The 19,002-nt window shown below is 36.1% G+C and overlaps 1 protein-coding gene across 5 annotated transcripts in view; it reads right to left on the bottom strand.

Moving 5' to 3' along the window:
* Positions 1-19,002, bottom strand: part of VPS54 (VPS54 subunit of GARP complex) — a 116,388-nt gene that overhangs the window by 76,595 nt on the left and 20,791 nt on the right. For 2 of the 5 annotated variants that reach the window (XM_047781944.1, XM_047781943.1), the window contains exons 2-3: positions 12,951-13,106; positions 11,324-11,565 (exon numbers count right to left, since the gene is read on the bottom strand). In XM_047781944.1, coding sequence (XP_047637900.1) covers positions 11,324-11,565; positions 12,951-13,086 — 378 coding nt within the window. In that variant the 5' untranslated portion in view covers positions 13,087-13,106. Of the gene's footprint in view, positions 1-11,323; positions 11,566-12,950; positions 13,107-19,002 lie in introns of those variants that run through there. The other 3 variants (XM_047781942.1, XM_047781945.1, XM_047781946.1) reach the window with 3 other exon arrangements.

The raw sequence follows: 19,002 nt of genomic DNA, 5'->3' as shown, positions 1-19,002 counted from the left end.
GCACCACTAAACTGGTTTTACAAGAAATGTTAAAGGGACTTCTTTAAGATGAAAAGAAAAGGCCACAACTAGAAATATGAGTAATATTTTTTAAAAAACCTCACTGGCAAAGGAAAACATACAGTGAAAGTGACAGATCAACTGCTTATAAAGCTAGTAGGAAAGATGAAAGACAATAGTAGTTAAGAGATGAAATAATAACACATAAAATACACATAACATATGACATTAAAAGCCTTAAACATGGGGGTTAGGAGTAAAAATGTAGGGTGGTTAGAATGCATTCCAACTTAAGGGAGCATAAACTTAAAATAGCCATATGTATACATGTGTGTTGTATGTAAAACTCATGGTAACCACTAACCAAAAACCTACAATAGATACACACAAAAGAGAAAGAAATTGAAACATAACATTAAAGATAGTAATCAAATCAAGAGAACACAGCAAAAGAAAGGGAGAGAAGTACAAAAACAACCAGAAAACAATTAACAAAATGGCAATAAGTCCATAACTATCATTAATTACTTTAAATGTAAATGGACTAAATGTTCCAATCCAAAGACGCAAAGTGGCTCAATAGATACAAAAACAAAACCCATATATATGCTGCCTATAAGAGACTGACTTCAAATTTAGACATAAAGACATAAAGTGAGGGACCAAAAAGAGTATTCCATGCAAATGGAAACCAAAAAACAGCTGGGTAGAAATGTTTATATCAGACAAAATAGACTTTAAAACAAAGACTAACAAGAGACAAAGAAGGACATTACATAACGGTCAAGGAATCAATCCAAGAAGAAGATATCACAATTATAAATATATATGCACCCAAGATATAAGACCAAAATATGTAAAGCAAATACTAATAAAAAAAAACTGACAGTAATACCATAATAGTAGGGAACTTTAACACCCAACTTACATCACTGGACAGGTCATTCAGACAACCAATAAGGAAACATGGGTCTTAAATCATGCATTAGGCCAGGTGGAATTAATAGATATGTACAGAACATTTCATCCAAAAGTAGCAAAATACCCATTCTTTTTAAATGCTCATGGAATATACTCCAGGACAGATCAAAGGCTAAGCCACAAAATAAGTCTCAATATATTTAAGAAGAATGAAATCATAATCAGCATCTTTTCCAACCATGAGGCCATGAGATTAAAAACCAACTCCAAGGGGGAAAAAAATGCAAAAACACAAACAGGTGGAGACTAAACAACATGCTACTAAACAACAAATAGGTCACTGAAGAAATAACAAAGAAATATTTAAATAATACCTGCAAATAAAAATATAAACATAAAAATTCAAAATCTGTGAGATACAGTAAAAGCAATTCTAGGAAGGACGTTTATAGCAGTACAAGCCTACCTCAGTAAACAGAAAAATCTCAAGTAAATAATTTAATCTTACACCTGAAAGAACTAGAAAAAGCAAAATCCAAATTTAGCAGAAGGAAAGAAATAATAAAGATCAGAGTTGGAGTTCCCGTCGTGGCGCAGTGGTTAACGAATCCGACTAGGAACCATGAGGTTGCGGGTTCGGTCCCTGCCCTTGCTCAGTGGGTTAACGATCGGGCGTTGCCGTGAGCTGTGGTGTAGGTCGCAGACGTGGCTGGGATCCTGCATTGCTGTGGCTCTGGCGTAGGCCAGTGGCTACGGCTCCGATTCGACCCCTAGCCTGGGAACCTCCATATGCCGCGGGAGAGGGCCCAAGAAATAGCAAAAAGACAAAAAAAATAATGATAATAATAAAATAAAGATCAGAGTAGACATAAATAAAAGAGACTTAAAAAATTGAAATGATCAATGAAACTAAGAGCTAGTTATTTGAAAAGATAAATAAAATTGATAAACTTGTAGCCAGACTCATCAAGAAAAAAAAGAACACAAATAAATAAAATCAGAAATGAAAGAGGAGAGTTACAACTGACACCACAGATACAAAGGATGAGAGAGTACTACAAACTATTATACATTTATATATATAAAACGGACTACCCAGAAGAAATGGATAATTTTCTAGAAAAGTACAACCTCCCAAAAGTGAAACAGGAAATAGAAAACATGAACAGACTAATTAACAGTAATGAAATAGAATCAGTAATAATTAAGAAAAAAACTACCAAGAAAGGCCTAGGACCAGACAGCTTCATAGGTGAATTCTACCAAATATTTAAAGAATAGTTAACACCTATCCTTCTCAAACTATTCCAAAAAATCAAAAAGGAAAGGATGCATCCAAACTCATTCTACAGAGTAAGCATTATCTTGATAGCAAAATCAGATAAAGACACCACACCACACACACAAAAAAATATTACAGGCCAATAGTCCTGGTAAATATAGATGGATGAATCCTCAACAAAATATTAGCAAACCAAATTCAATACTACATTAAAAGGACCATACTCCATAATTAAATGGGATGCAAGAATGGATCAAAAGCCACAAAGCAATCAATGTGAGAGACCACATTAAAAAAATCATACCACCTCAATGGATGCAGATAAAGCTTCTGACAAAATTCAAAATTCAAAACTCTCAACAAAGTGGATATAAGAGGAATATACCTCAACATAATAAAGGCCATATATGACAAATCTACAGCCAATATCTCACTCAAAATGCACAGCTGAATAAGACAAGGGTGCCATCTTGCTACTTTTATTCAACAAAATACTGTAAGTCCTATCCACAGTAATCAGAAAAGAAAAAGAAATAAAAGGAATCCAAATTAGAAAAGAAAAAGTAAAACTGCCACTATTTGTAAATGACATGATATTATACACAGAAAATTCTAAAGAAGTGATGAAGTTGCCATTGTGGCTCAGGGGGTTAAGAACCCAACACTGTGTCCATAAGGATAAGGGTTCCATCTCTATCTAGTCTCACTCAGTGGTTTAAAGATCCAGTGTTGCTGCCAACTATAATGTAGCCACACATGTGGCTCAGATCTGGCATTGCTGTAGCTGTGGTATAGGCCAGCAGCTGCAGCTCCACTTTGACCCCTAGTCTGGGAACTTCCATATGCCATGGGTGCAGCCAAAAAAAAAAAGATATATGCACACCAGTGTTCACTACAGCATTATTTACAACAGCCAAGATATAGAAGCAACCTAAGTGTCCCTGATAAATGAATGGATAAATAAGATGTGGCATACACACACACACACATTAACCATAAAAAAATAAAATCTTAAGGAAAAAGATGTGGTGTAGATATACAATGTAATATTACTCAGCCATAAAAAAGAATGAAATAATGCCATTTGCAGCAACATGGATGGACTAGAAGTTATCATACTAAGCAAAGTAAGTCAGAAAGGATAAAGACAAATACTATATGGTATCACTTATATTTGGAACCTAAACTACAACATAAATGAATATATCTACAAAAGAGAAACAGACTCATAGACAGAACAGACTTTGGTTGCCAGAGGGAGGAGGAGGGAGGGAGGGAGGGAAGGATCGGGAGTTTGAGATTAAAAGATACAAACTAGTAATATACAGGATGGATAAAACACAAGGTCCTACTGTACAGCACAGGGCACTATATTCAATATCCTGTGATAAATCATAATAGAAAAGAATATGAAGAATATATATATATACACATATATATATATAACTGAGTTACTTTGCTGTACAGCTGAAATAAACACAACTATGTAAATAAACTATACTCAAATATAAAATAAAATTTAAAAAAATTTTAAATGAAACCTTGGCTATGTGCAATAAAATGGATGGATCTAGATGGTATTATGCTAAGTGAAATAAGTCTACTATGTATAAAATAATCAACGAGGACCTAAATACAAAGGGAACTCCACTCAATATACTATAATAACCTATATGGGAAAATAATCTGAAAAAGAATAGATATGTATCTATAATTGAATCATTTTGTTAAACACCTGAAACACAACACTGTAAATCAACAATAATCCAATATAAAGATTAATTTAAAATATCAAATACTGTATGATCTAACTTATATGTGGAATCTAAAAAACAAAACTACAAAGCAAATGGAAAACAGAATCATAGATACAAAGAATAAAAGTGGTTGCCAGAGAGGGGAATGGGGTAGGATGGTCAGTAAAATAGGTGAAGGGAATTAACATGTACAAGCCTTCAGTTATAAATAAGCCATGGAGATATAATACACAGCATAAGGAATATGGTCAATAATATTATAATAACCTTGTATGGGGAGAGACAGCTACTTGACTTATCATAGTGATCATTTCATAATGTATACAAATGTCAAATCATTACAAGTAAACCTGAAACTAATACAATACTGTACATTAAATACACTCGAAAAAATTTTCAATTAAAAAATAAAAAATGAAATCATTAGTAATGATGACCATCTTTTTGTTTATTGGTCATTTGTATAGAGATACGTCTATTCAAGTCCTTCGCCCACTTTTTAACTTGGTTGTTTGCTTGTTATTGTTACGGGAGTTCTTGTGGCACAGCAAGAACAAATCCAACTAAGTGTCCATGGGGCCATGGGTTCCATCCCTGGCCTCACTCAGTGGATCAGGGATCTGGCATTGCAGTGAGCTATGGTGTAGGCTGCTGATGCAGCATAGGCCAGCAGCTGTGGCTCTGATTTGACCCTTAGCCTGAGAACTTCCATGTGCTGCAGGTGCGCCCTTAAAAAATAAATAAAAATAAATAAAAAATAAAAAAAAGTCCCTTACCTATTCTGGATACTAGTCTTTTATCATTTATGAGTTTTACAAATGTTTTCTCCCAGTCCCTGACTTGTCTTCATTCTTTTAAAAGTGTCTTTCACAAATGGGAAGTTTTTAATTTTAACAAGGTCCAACTAGTCAATTTTTTCTTTTTTGGATTATGCTTTTGATGTCATATCTAAAAACCATCAACTAACTCAAGATCATAGATTTTTCACCTATGTTAATTTCCAGGAGTTTTACAATTTTGCACTTTACACTTAGGTCTATGATCCATTTTGCACTACTTTCTGTGAAAGATGTGGGTAGTCTGCATCTAGTTTTTTGGGTTTTTTTTTTTTTTTTGCATGTAGAGGTCTTGGTGTTCCAGCCCCACTTATTCAAAGGTTATTTCTTCTTCTATTGAACTGCCTTGCACCTTTGTCAAAAATCAGTTCGCTATATTCATGTGGGTCTATCTCTGAGATCTCTATTCTGTCCCTTCAATCTATATGACTACTTCTTCACCAATATCACACTATCTGTATTACTATATAGCCTTATGTCTTTGATATAAAGGGTAATTGACTTAATGATATTTTATTATAATAAAATATATATTTGATGACATCATACATATTCAATGTGTTATATCTCATTACCATTATATATTTTCAGCTGCTATACAAAATTGTAGTATAACAAAGTGCCTTTTTTTTCATTCTTTTTTTTTTTTTCTTTTATGGCTCCCCCTGGCATACGGAGTTTCCAGGCCAGGGATCAGATCCAAGCCACAGCTGCAACCTATACCACAGCTGCAGCAACACTGGATCCTTAACCTGCTGTGCCAGGCTGGAGATCAAACCTGTGTCCCAAGGCTCCAGAGACACCGCCAATCCCATTGTGCCATGAAGGGAACTCCAATTAATAGAATGCCTTAATATAACATTTTCATTAATTCCTTCATGTCCTCTGTGGTATTACATCCTAATGGATGATCTATATATCTGATTTTTACCAAGCAGACCCACACCATTAGTGTATTACAAAAGTAAATGAAGGAGGTTCAGTTTCTGAAAAGTTATGTGTATTTTTTTTTCTTTTTTTTTTTTTGTCTTTTTGATATTTCTTGGGCCGCTCCTGCAGCATATGGAAGTTCCCAGGCTAGGGGTCTAATCGGAGCTATAGCCACCAGCCTATGCCAGAGCCACAGCAACGCGGGGTCTGAGCCGCGTCTGCAACCTACACCACAGCTCATGGCAACGCTGGGTCCTTAACCTACTGAGCAAGGGCAGGGACCGAACCCACAACCTCATGGTTCCTAGTCGGATTCGTTAACCACTGCGCTATGACGGGAACTCCTGTATTTTTTTTTTCTTAATGCCATACGTTATATACAGGTAGAGTTAACTGCTCAGTCATAGGCAATATACATCCACTTTAACAGATATTGCCAAATTATTTTCCAATTTATACTTATGAGATCTGATCGACCAGTTAAATATCTAGCCCTATTACTAGAATTATTCAATTTGTATCTTCCTTGATTACTAGTGACTTGAGATCTCTCTTCTCATATGTATTTATTAGGCCCTCACATTTTGTTTACCACGACTTTAGAATCTACGCCTTTCTTCTACCTACTTTTTTTGCTTATAGATTTTCAAGGTTACTCAAATGTTTTCTGTATTCTAATTCTTTAGCTATTACACTGGATATGTTTATTTTTATTACATAGGAAATCCTTAATTTCCTCTGGAAATTAACAGAACTCCAGGTAGACAGAATTTAAAATCTTAGAGCCTTGTATTTCTTTGAGTTTAACTATCTGAGTTTGTTTTTTGCTTTTTTGTTTTTGCTTTTTAGGGATACACCTGCGGCATGTGGAGGTTCCCAAGTTAGGGGTATAATCGGAACTATAGCTGCCAGCCTACCCCACAGCCACAGCAACAACAGATCCAAGCCATGTCTGCAACCTACACCACAGCTCATGGCAATGCCGGGTCCTTAACCTACTGAGCGAGGCCAGGGATCGAACACGCAACCTCATGGTTCCTAGTCGGATTCGTTTCCACTACACCAAAACGGGAACTCCTGAATTTATCTAGTTGAATCTAGATTTTTCACCAAGCTTGAAAGTTTTCAGTCATTATTTCTTCATCTGTTGTTTACCCCTATACTCTTTTCCCTCTTCTTCCAAGAGTCCAGTGACATGAATGTCAGATCTTTTATTTTTTTCCCACACAGCTCCCTGAAGTTCTGTTCATTTTTCTTTAAAAAATCATTTTAATCTTGGTTAAGGTCATTTCTATTGATCTATTTTCAAGTTTGCCTAGTCTTCTTCCTATAATCTCCATTTTGCCATTTAAGAGTTTTAAATTTTGATTATTATATTTGTCAGTTGTAAATTTTCCACTTGGTTCTCTCTTTAAAACTTCTGTTTCTTTGCTGGGATTTCCTATTTTTCCTTTTGTTTCAAGAATGCTCTTAATTTTCCAGATACATTATGATCAAATTTCTTTTTTTTTCTTTCTTTTTTTTTTTTTTTTGTCTGCACTTGCAGTATGCAGAAGTTCTCAGGTCACAGATCAAACCTGCGCCACAGCTGCAACTTGTGCCACAGATGCAGCAACAGTGAATCCTTAATCTGCTGCACCACAAGGAAGCGTCTTCTCATTCTCATTATTCATAATTTGTGTCTTCTCCCTTTCTTTCCTAATCAGTACTCCTAAAGGTTTGTCAATTTTATTATCTTCTTCTTTTTTTTTTTCTAGGGCCGCACCCGAGGCATATGGAGGTTCCCAGGCTAGAGGTCTAATCGGAGCTGTAGCCAACAGCCTAGCCAGAGCCATAGCAATGCAGGATCCGAACCACGTCTGCACCCTACACCACAGCTCATGGCAACACCGGATCCTTAACCCACTAAGCAAGGCCAGGGATCAAACACGCAAGCTCATAGTTCCTAGTCAGATTCGTTAACCACTGCGCCACGACGGGGACTCCAATTTTATTATCTTCTTAAAGAGTAACTTTTGGGTTTCACTAATTTTCTGTATTTTCTATTTCACTGATTTTGACTTAGATGTTTATTTCTTTCTCCTTCTTATTCTGGTTTAAATTTGTTCCCCTTTTTTTGTTAAGGTAAGCTGATTGGACGTCACTGATTTGAGACCACTCTTTTTTAATATATGCACTTACCACTATAAAATTCTTGAGCAGCACCCCGCAAATCCTGATATGTTGCGTTTTCATTTCCATTCAGTTCAAACTACTTTCTAATTTCCCTTAACTCTTTGACTCACATTTTATTTAGCAGTGTAAGTTTTAGCTTCCAAATATTTATGGATTTTCCACACACCTTTCTGTTATTAATTTCTAATTTAATTATATTGTGGTCAGAGGATATTATTTGTATGACCTGAAGCCTTCTAAATGTATTAACATTTGTTTTAAAGCCCAGATCATGGTTTGTCTTGATCAATGTTCCATGAACACCTGAAAAGAAAATGTATGCTTCTGTATCACGTGGAATGTTCTTTAAATGTGTTCTTTCAAGTTAAGTTGGTTGATCATGTTGTTCAAGCTTACTATATCCTTACTGATTTTCTATTTGCTTCTTGTATCATTTATTGAGAGACAAGTACTGAAAAATCTCCAACCATAATTGTGAATTTGTCTACTTCCCCCATTAAGTACCAAGTTTTTGCTTCATGTATTTTGAAACTCTGTTAGTAGGAGCATAAATGTTTAGAATTATTACACTCTCCTGATTAACCGACACCTTAATCATCATAAAATAACCTTTATCTAATAGTCTTTGTAACAGTAATGGTAATAGTCTGAAATCTACTCCAGCTTTCTTTCAACGGGTTTTAAGCCTTTCCCATCCTTTTACTTTCAAATGTTTTTTGTCTTCGTATTTAAAGTACATTTCTTATAGGCAATATACAGTTGGGTTTTGCTTTTTCATCCAGTCTCACAATCTCTGTCTTTTAATTGAGATGCTTAAACATTTACACTTAGCAGATTATTGAGAGGGTCAGGGTTTTTTTTGTGGGGTTGTCTTTTTAGGGCCACATCCATGGCATATGGAAGTTTCCAAGCTAGGGATCGAATTGGAGCTATAGTTGCTGGCCTACGCCACAGCCACAGAATGTCAGATTGGAGTCGCATCTGCGACCTACACCACAGCTCACGGCAATGCCAGATCCTCAACCCACTGAGCGAGGTCAGGGATCAAGCCTGTGTCCTCATGGATACTAATCAGATTCATTTCCACTGAGGCATGAGGGGAACTCCAAGAGGGTTAGGTTTCAGTCTATACTCTGACGTTTATTTTCTTTTTGTCTTATCTATTTTTTACTCCCTTTTTACTTTTTTTTTTTTTTTTTTTTTTTTTGCTTTTTAGGGCAGCACTCATGGCATACGGAAGTTCTCGGGCTAGGGGTCGAATCAGAGCAGCAGCCACTGGCCTACACCACAAGCCACAGCAACACAGTATCCAAGCTGCGTCTGCGACCTACACCACGGCTCATAGCAATGTCAGATCGCCAACCCACTGAGCTAAGACAGGGATCAAACCCACATCCTTATGGATACTAGTCAGATTTGTTTCCACTGAGCCATGACAGGAATTCCCTTTTTTTACTATTTTTCTGTCTTTGTTTGGGTTGAGAATTTTTTCATTCCATGATATCTCTTCCATTGACTTCCTGACAGAGACAAGCCAGATCACTAATCCACTGCGTCAATTCTTTATTTTGTTATATTAGTGGTTGTTTTAGGGTTTATTGCATATAACTCCTGCTAGAAATGTAAGCTTTATAATGGAGGGATTTGATGTTTGTTTTAGTCTCTGCTGTATCCATACTGTTTAGAACAGTGCCTGGCACATAGATGCCACTCAATAAATATTTGACCGATAAACAGGAATTCCCATTACAGGTAGTAACAAACCCAATTAGTATCCATGAGGAGGTGGGTTCAATCCTTGGCCTCACTCGGTAGGTTAAGGATCCGGCAATGCCACAAGCTGTGGTGTAGTTTGTAGACGTGGCTTGGATGCTGCATGGCTGTGGCTGATGACATAGGCCAACAAAGTAGCTCCAATTCAACCACTAGCCTGGGAAGTTCCATATGCCACAGGTGCAGCCCTGAAAAGCAAATAAATAAATAAACAAATAAACAAACAGAAAAGCTAAACCGTAGGTTATGAGGTATGAGATTGGAAACCATCAAAAAGAAGGCATATCAAAGCTCATATACTTAACAATATCTAGCTAGATACGATCACTTAGAACACAAAAACTCTGGACAGTATATGGCAATATACATATACAAAAGGAAATAATATTTACAGGTTTTGTTCAAAAATACTAGGTAGTACTAAAAACAAACCAGATACTGTATGGTATTAATGACAATAATATAGCCATAATCAGCCTATTTCCAAATAATAAAAAGAACAAACTAATTAAGTGAAATAAAACCAGCTAAATACAATTAGGCTTCTTAATGTAAGAAGTATAAAAAGAAATAATAAAAATATAAACAAATTTCCCATATAAAAACTTCCAATTATAAAATAAGTCATGGGGATGTAATGTAAAGCATGATAGCTATAGTTAATAATATTGTATTGAACATTTTTTTCTTTTCCAGCCACCCCCACAGCATATGGAAGTTCCCAGGCCAGGGATCAAATCTGAGCCAAAGTTGCAACCTATGCCACAGTTATAACAATGCCAAATCCTTAACCCACTAGGCAGGGCCACAGATCAAACCTGCGCCCCCCACAGAGACAAGTCACATCACTAATCCACTGCACCACGGTGGAAACTCCTATACTGAACATCTGAAAGTTGCTGAGAGAGTAGATCTTAAAATCCTCAACACAAGAAAATAACTTTTTTGTAACTACATATGGTGATGGATATTAACTAGATTTATTGTGATGATCATTTCAGGATATATACAAATACTGAATCGATATGTTGTACCTGAGAATAATATCATGTTATACATATGAATTCTCAAAAATACTTTTAATCCCTGTAACATTTTAATGATTATTCTTTTAAAAAAGATTGAAATGGTAACTAGATTACATTGATAAGTCACTTTATAAAAATGAATAACAAGCCATCTCAAAGTCAGCACTGCACTCAGTTCCTGCTCTGAGAACCAAGTTAAGAGCAACATATTCTGTCTAGAGATATAAAGACTATCTGCTAGAGCTCGGATGCTCTATTAAATTGTGGTGTATTAGAGACAGAGAAAGAATTCCATGCTTATTTCTAAAACCTCACAAATGATCTGGGCTTTATAGACTTAACAGAACCATTTTCTCCTTGGTAGGTAGGGTGAGTTTCATGTTGAATCTCAGCACTATAAGAAATGCGTCATTCTGAAAAATCGCTACTGTAAAAGAAATATATTTGCATATATCTAAGCAAAGAATTAAATACAATCTAGGACAGTAGAATGTGTCTGAACAGAAATGAATACCATAGGCTTATCAAAGATTATTGGTCAAAAATCTACAAAAAAAAAAAAATCAAAGTATTTCTTTTACTTTTGACCTGACTATAACTAATTTCAAGACTAGGTATTACCTGAGAGATTTCCTGCTGATATACTGTAAAATGTTCCTTGCTGATCTGTGGGAGGTAGAATGAAGGTATGACTTCAATGTCCACAAAGTCCAATCCCCATGTTTTTGTGAAGAAGTCAGACTCTCTTTTTGCTAATCTAGGATCATTTAATGCTGCTGGGAGATTTACTTTGGAATGATATACAGTCCATCTATGTTGATCTGTAACTAGAGATGGGGCAACACATAAACTATTTGAATCACCTGTAAAAAGTAAACAAGAGAACTCTGTAAAGTAAGCTCTATGTTTGAAAACACATCCTAGAAAAATAAAAAGTTTAGATTATACAAAGCAACTAAACTCTTCCTTATATAGCAAATATTTTAATAAAAATCAATCTTATTAAATAATCTCAGTTTTTAGCATCAATTGCCAAGGGAAGGAAAAACATGTACAAGACAAAGGATATGCCAAATTTGAGGGCCATAGATGCAGGTTAGGAGAAGAAAGTCATTAATTCCTTTCCTTAATGTATAATTCTCTACCTTTTCAACATCAAAACTCTACCTTCTATTTTATATAATCTATCCTTCAAAACTTCAGTGCCTCCCCTGCCCCCGTCACCTCCCACCACAGGTGGACCTTTTTTCTATTACATTATGGCAGACACTCCTAGTTCCAATATCATTTTTTTCAGCTTCTAATTAGATAACCAAAATACTGCTGTGACTTTAACCACAAAGAAAAGAAAAATATACGGTCAGTTCTTACTTTTCAAAAGTTTTGTTCTGTAAAGTCATTATGACACTTAATAAGCCAATACTAAACCTTTGCTCCTAGGGAAATACATGGTTAGGCTCCTGCCAATCTCTGGAACTTTCAGCAACCAATCAATACATAATCTTTTGTATGTGTGTTTCCATTTAAAGACAGCTTATGTAGTATATATCATTCACCTGGTACCACCAAACTCATGGCTAACACCACTACAACTCAAACCTGAATAAAGCTTTTATAACATATGTATTTTTTCATAAAATATAATACAGGCTTCTTGTGCTTAAGGAACTAGAAAGCACTTCAGCACTACATTTGGGAACTATTTTGAACAACAAAATCACCAATAAAAATACAAAAAATGTGGTAATAAATAGACCACTAAAGGGACATGTGTTTATAGCATGAATACTGAAACAAGAAGGCAGAGTGTCACTTTGCTCAACCTGAGGTAGCAAAGTTTGCATCAGATGATTCAAAGTTTTCACTCCTCTGTGCATGTCTGCAAATGACCACAAAAGTGCCACAAGTATTGATTTGGGAGTTACAAATAAGTTTTAGGGAATAGGCAAATTTGCAAATATAGAATCTGCAAATAATGAGGAACTGACTGTACTATATTTAACTAAAGAGACTTCAATGTGTACCCTCATTTTCAAAAGTCTTTTTTCAGTTTATATAAGTGACTTCTTTTGTGAAAATGTATGAAAAGAACTATACACCAATTTCCTAATCAACTCACTTCCAAATTGTATGTCTTTAGTTTTTAGATCATAATGTTTACTCTTTTGAGAAAGGTTATGAAATCTGACTATTCATTTAAAGATAAAACAAATCCTCAATACAATTCCTCAAATAAAAAAGGTATTACCTGTGGGTTCCTTGGGACACACATCTGGCAGTGACTGCACAGGTCGAATGTGTTTTGTCGGATCTACCTCTTTTTTAAAGAAAACATCACTGCTGCTTCCTTGAGGCACTGGTGAAGAACTGTGGCTTGAAGCCATTGCATAAAATCGCCACTCAGCTGAAAATGAACAACAAACAATAATTAAGACACTTAATACAAATCAAAATTCATCTATAAGTATTATGCATGTCACAAATTTTCTTTCAAAAACAGATAAATTATTCAAAATTCCTCAAAGTACAAGTACACAATTTGGGTACTCACTATTAATTTTGAGAGTCATTATACCTAACTTACTAAGAAAGTTATTTGCTCTTGTTTAAAAAGTATTCTCTTCAGAGTGAAATATCTTTATTTAGTCTTTTATCCAAAGTGCAAATATTAACCAAAATGAAACCAATATATATTAAAAATAACAATATTCCACTCATTTAGTAAGTGTATAATAATTACACATTATAGCAAAATGGGTAAGTGCTTGGGTTTTTGAAATCTTACTGTTTGGGCTCATATTCAGCTTCACTTACCAGCAATATAACCTTGAGGAAATTTACTTAACCTTTGTGTACTTTACCTCATCTGTGAAAATGGAGACAAAAAAAAGATCCCATCTCATAAATACTTTGTAAGAATTAAAGGAATGGATATGTGCAAAGCATTTAAAACAACACACACCTCAAAGTTAGTGTTCATAAATATTAGTTTTCATTACAATTATAATTACTATGTGACTGTCACTATATTAAATAATTATGAGTGGTATCATTCTTCAAAGTACTTGTGCTTACTTTAAGGAATCAAAACAATCAACACCCTAAACAAAACACATATAAATCTATTTCTACATTTTTAAATAAGTCTTTAAAGAATTTGCGGGGCAAGAAAACATAATATGGGCTACAACATCAGGTTTACAAATGAAGCAGTACATAACCTGGATAATGAAGAACATGTATTCTTTTACTATTGGAGGGTAGAAAATCCTACATTGCTGATCATATCTACCAAATAGCGGGCATTAAATTAATATTTTTAATGAATGAATAAATAAATGAATATAAACAGAAGCTTATAGTTGAAAAGGAACTGAGAGATGACCTAGTCTAAGATACCCCCGCCCTCATACTAGAGATAAGTATAGCAAGGCCCAGAAGGATCAGGTGGTTTACAAAGACACGTGTGGTTTAACAAGTTAAAAAAAAACCAATTTAGGAAATCTGGTGAATAGAAAAATAAGAGTAAGAAGCAAAAAGCAGAGTTAAAAAGCTAGGACTGGTGACAAAAAGGTAATCCACTCTAACTCCTCTCTAGTTTGGTAGAAAGCTAAAAATTATATTTCCCAGACCTCCTTGCATACTTGTTTCAGTCCTCCTAATGCAAAGGAAACACTCAATTACACCATTCACTGGGACCATAATAAACAAGTTGCTAAGAAAATGAACAAAGATAAATAACTTCTTCAAAGTGCTGAACAGAAAGCAAACAACAGCATGACCCAAGTTAAGGGACCTGGAATAATCCTAAGACTTGGGGGAAAATGACCCACACAAGAATGAAATGTTTGCTGACAAAATGCCAACGAAAATACTGACAAATAAATCATATTTACACACACACAAAGACATTAGAGGAGCCTTAGAGCTTTGGGGGCAAAAAGAGTACTATGATGAAAAAATCTGGGAAAATTAATCAGGGCCTTGTTTGAAAGGCATCACTGGCTTTGCTGAACTTAAAACCATACACATTAAGACATTAAATGTACAGTTGTTTCTGTGCACAAGTGTTTGCATATTTGAGAGAGAAGAAATATCTAAAGGGTAGGAAACATTGATAACACAGATCCTGAACATTAAGTGTTTAGTAAAGACAACTCTAAGTGTTTTTAATTTTTTTTAATTTCATCAAATGAAATAGCTAAAACAAACACATTTTGATACTTAAAGAGGCGGGCTATGAAAAATATATTTTTGTTGAACACTCATTGTTTGATGTCAGATAAATTAAATATTGATTCCAACAACAGCGCACTACCATTTCAATGTACTCTATTTACCATGTTATTTTTCATAGCAAAAAGAAATCCTAATTGCCATCTTAAGAAGCTAGAAATACTTGGGGAGGTGGGGATTCATGGAAAAACATTTCTAGACTCCTATAAATTACCTCTGTATCTGGGTGGAGAAATAAAGATATTTATTCCTTAAAAGATTCTCAATTGGGAAACATACAAGTTTTCTGTTTTCTCCTACACTCCTCCTAATTCTTATCAAAAGAAGGATAATCTCTAGCTATAAAGGGATTATGTATAATTAGGGTACTGCTACATGGATGAAACCTAATTTCTAACCATCTGACTCTCTCACCATCCTGTGTTTATTAAGATGATCTGGAGTTCTCGTCGTGGCGCAGTGGTTAATGAATCCGACTAAGAACCATGAGGTTGCGGGTTCGGTCCCTGCCCTTGCTCAGTGGGTTAACGATCTGGCATTGCCGTGAGCTGTGGTGTAGGTTGCAGACGCGGCTCGGATCCCGCGTTGCTGTGGCTCTGGTGTAGGCCGGTGGCTACAGCTCCGATTCAATCCCTAGCCTGGGAACCTCCATATGCCGCGGGAGCGGCCCAAGAAATAGCAACAACAAAAAAGACAAAAGACAAAAAAAAAAAAAAAAAGATGATCTCCCCATGGTAAGTACCAAACTTTGTATTAATAACCATAAAATAAGTATGCTACAATCACTGGCAATAAAACATGATGGTAAGTACAATCATTGGTAATAAAATATAATGAATTTATTCACAAAGGATGGACATATAAACAAATATAGCAAATCTACACGGCCTCTAAACCAGTTTCAGCAGAGAAATAATCTTTCAGTGAAAGGTTAAAGAACAGAAATAATGAATTAACTTAGTAAGGAAGTTTTGGTCTAAGCAAGGAATGGTTTGTCTAGTTTGTCTACCCCCCCCCCAAATTTTAGCAAAAATAAAGCCAACATAAAACACATAATACAGGAAAAGAAAAGCTTTTGGCACAAATGCAGGCAACCCCTGATTTCTAATCCTTCCACTTGCAACTATCATCTGTATATAAATTGGGCATTTAATCAATGGTCACCAAAAGTAAGGAACTATAAATAGATCTACCCTTCTTCACATGGTAGTTTTCCATAATTACATCAATACCATACTCAAATATTATTTTCTCTTGAGACCTCCTTGAGTTTCTTACACTTAGTCACAGTTTATGTATTTCTGTTTTTGCCCATATCACACTAAAATTTTGGTTTTCACATAAACTTTCCCTACTAGACTTTCAATTTTTTTTTTTTTTTTCTTTCCAGGCCCATACCTGTGGCATATGGAAGTTTCCAGTCTAGGAGGTGAATGAGAGTTACAGCTGCCGGCCTATGGCACAGCCACAGCAACACAGAATCTAAGCCATGTCTGTGACCCACATAACAGCCAACAGCAACAGCAGATCCCCAACCCACTGAGCAAAGCCAGGGACTGAACACACGTCCTCATGGACACTAGTCAGATTCATTTCCACTGCATGGCAACGGTCACTCAACTTCTTGCTCCTTCCATTTTCTGATGTATTCTACATGCCTAACATAGTTCTTGGCACACAGATAGTACACAGTAGATATTTTATAGATGAATGAAATGGGTGGTATGTAGAACATACAAGAAGAGAGGAATATTAATTAAGACAGCTACTAATTATTCTTGAGTAAATAGATAAAAGTGTGGGTCTGGGTTCATGAAAAAAGGAATAAACAGACTTATTAATTCCAAAACAAAGAATTTGCAAGGATGAGTACGTCAGAAACATTTAATTTTCCTTGCCATAGCTCAAATATCTTTTTAAGTTCAAACATTACTTAAAAGCTTCTATGTAAAAGGTCTAGACGAAGTATCACTGCAAAAGCAATGAGCACAGCAAGTGCTCAGACCCTGGTTTCTAAATACCATTCCCTACAAGGAAATCATGGTTCTTTAAAGAAACCTGGAGGATAGAAAGCACAAGTCACTCATGAGAACTCTTATGTCAAAAATAAGGAAATGCTCTAAGACCAGCAGATTTGTCAAAATGACCAAGGACCAAGTTAAAGGGGCTCCCACTGGCCATATTCAGGACAAGTTGAGTACTAAAAAGAAAAAACAACAAAAAACCCTAATTGAGTGTAACATATTGAACAAACAAAAAATAACAAAGGTAATTGGCACATTATAAATCAAGTATATTTTAATAAATATATATATTAAAAATAACGAATCTAGAATGATACTTAGAGGAGGATGAGAAAGGGGGGGAGGGTGGGGGAGGGAAAGGAAATTTCTTTACAGAAGAATGCCAGTAAATGAGAAGAAATGACTGACATAGAAAATCAACACTTTGTAAACCCCAATGCAAAAACTGATTTAAGCAAAAATCATTAATGTATGCTAAAGCCATCACATGTAAGGTTGTTCAAAAACAGAAAATTCACTAAGTGCCAAAGTATTACCAAACAGATTACTTCACAACACAAAGGGGAAAATATATATTTTCATTTTATGGCTATACCTGCAGCATACAGAAGTTCCTGGGCTAGAGGTCGAATCAGAGCTGCAGCTGCCCAAGCTGTGACCTACACCACAGCTTGTGGCAACAGTGGATATTTAACCTACTGAGTGAGGCCAGGGATCAAACCTACATCTCACAGACACTATACTGGGAGCCACAATGAGAACTCCAAAGATGAATCTTTAAAATGGAAAGATCTAGCTGTCACTACCTTAATTAACTAAGCCATCAAATTTGGCATCATTCATAATAGTAAAACAACTTGACATTATGTGATTCATGAAATGACAATATGAAACAAACATCATTACCTATGATGTATTCTCACCAAAAATGTTTAACCCAATCTAATCAAGACTCTAGACCAAGGGTTAATTCTGTCCTGTGGATTCCTTTGGCAGTCTGGTGATGTCTATAGACCCCTTTCTCAGAAGAATGTTTATAATACATATAATACCTAAGTCTACAATAGACAATTATACTGAAATATAGCTATCAAACTATTTTCTTTTTTTGTCTTTTTTGCCATTTATTAGGCTGCTCTCGCGGCATATGGAGTTCCCAGGCTAGGGGTCCAATCAGAGCTGTAGCCACCGGCCTACGCCAGAGCCACAGCAACAGCAACTCAGGATCCAAGCCGCGTCTGCAACCTACACCACAGCTCACAGCAACGCCAGATCTCCAACCCACTGAGCAAGGCCAGGGATCGAACCCACAACCTCATGGTTCCTAGTCGGATTCGTTAACCACTGTGCCACGACAGGAACTCCCAAACTATCTTTCAAAATTGCAATATAGGCGAGAGGATTAAGATAGCAGAATAGAAGGACTGGAGCTCAACTTCTATCCTAAAAACAACAAAATTCACAACTAAAGGCTGAGCAATCTCCACCCAAATGGACCAGAAACCTTAAAAAAGATACCCTACTCCAGAAGAAAAAGAGGAGGCCACATCAAGAGTTAGGAGGGGTGATTTCACGATATAAACAACCCCATACCTCCAGGGTGGGAAGCTCCACAGACTGAAAACTAACTGGTTCACAGAGACTCACCTACAGGAGTGAGAGTTCTGAGCCTCACATCAAACCCTCACCTGCGGGGATCTGACACCGGGAGAAAGAGCCCCTGGAGCATCTGGCATTGAAGGCCAGCAGGGCTTGTGTGCAGGAGCTCCACAGGACTGGGGGAAACGGAGACCCCATTCTTAAAAGGCACACATGGACTTTCACATGCACTGGATACCAGGGCAGAGCGAGGTCTCCATAGGAATCTGGGTGAAACCTGACTGCAGTTCTCGGAGGACACCCTGGGAAAACAGGGGTGAATGTGGCTTGTTGTGAGGGACAGACATTGAAAGCAAAGCTCTGGGAATATTCAGCAGTGTGCCTTTCTCTGGAGGTGGCCATTTTGGGAAAATCTGGCCCCACCCGTCAGTTAGCACTGAG

This window comes from Phacochoerus africanus, chromosome 5 (assembly GCF_016906955.1).
Source record: "Phacochoerus africanus isolate WHEZ1 chromosome 5, ROS_Pafr_v1, whole genome shotgun sequence".
Classification (NCBI taxonomy): Eukaryota; Metazoa; Chordata; class Mammalia; order Artiodactyla; family Suidae; genus Phacochoerus; species Phacochoerus africanus.
The sequence above is the reverse complement of the archived record's forward strand: the minus strand, read 5'-3'. Positions and strand labels throughout refer to the sequence as shown.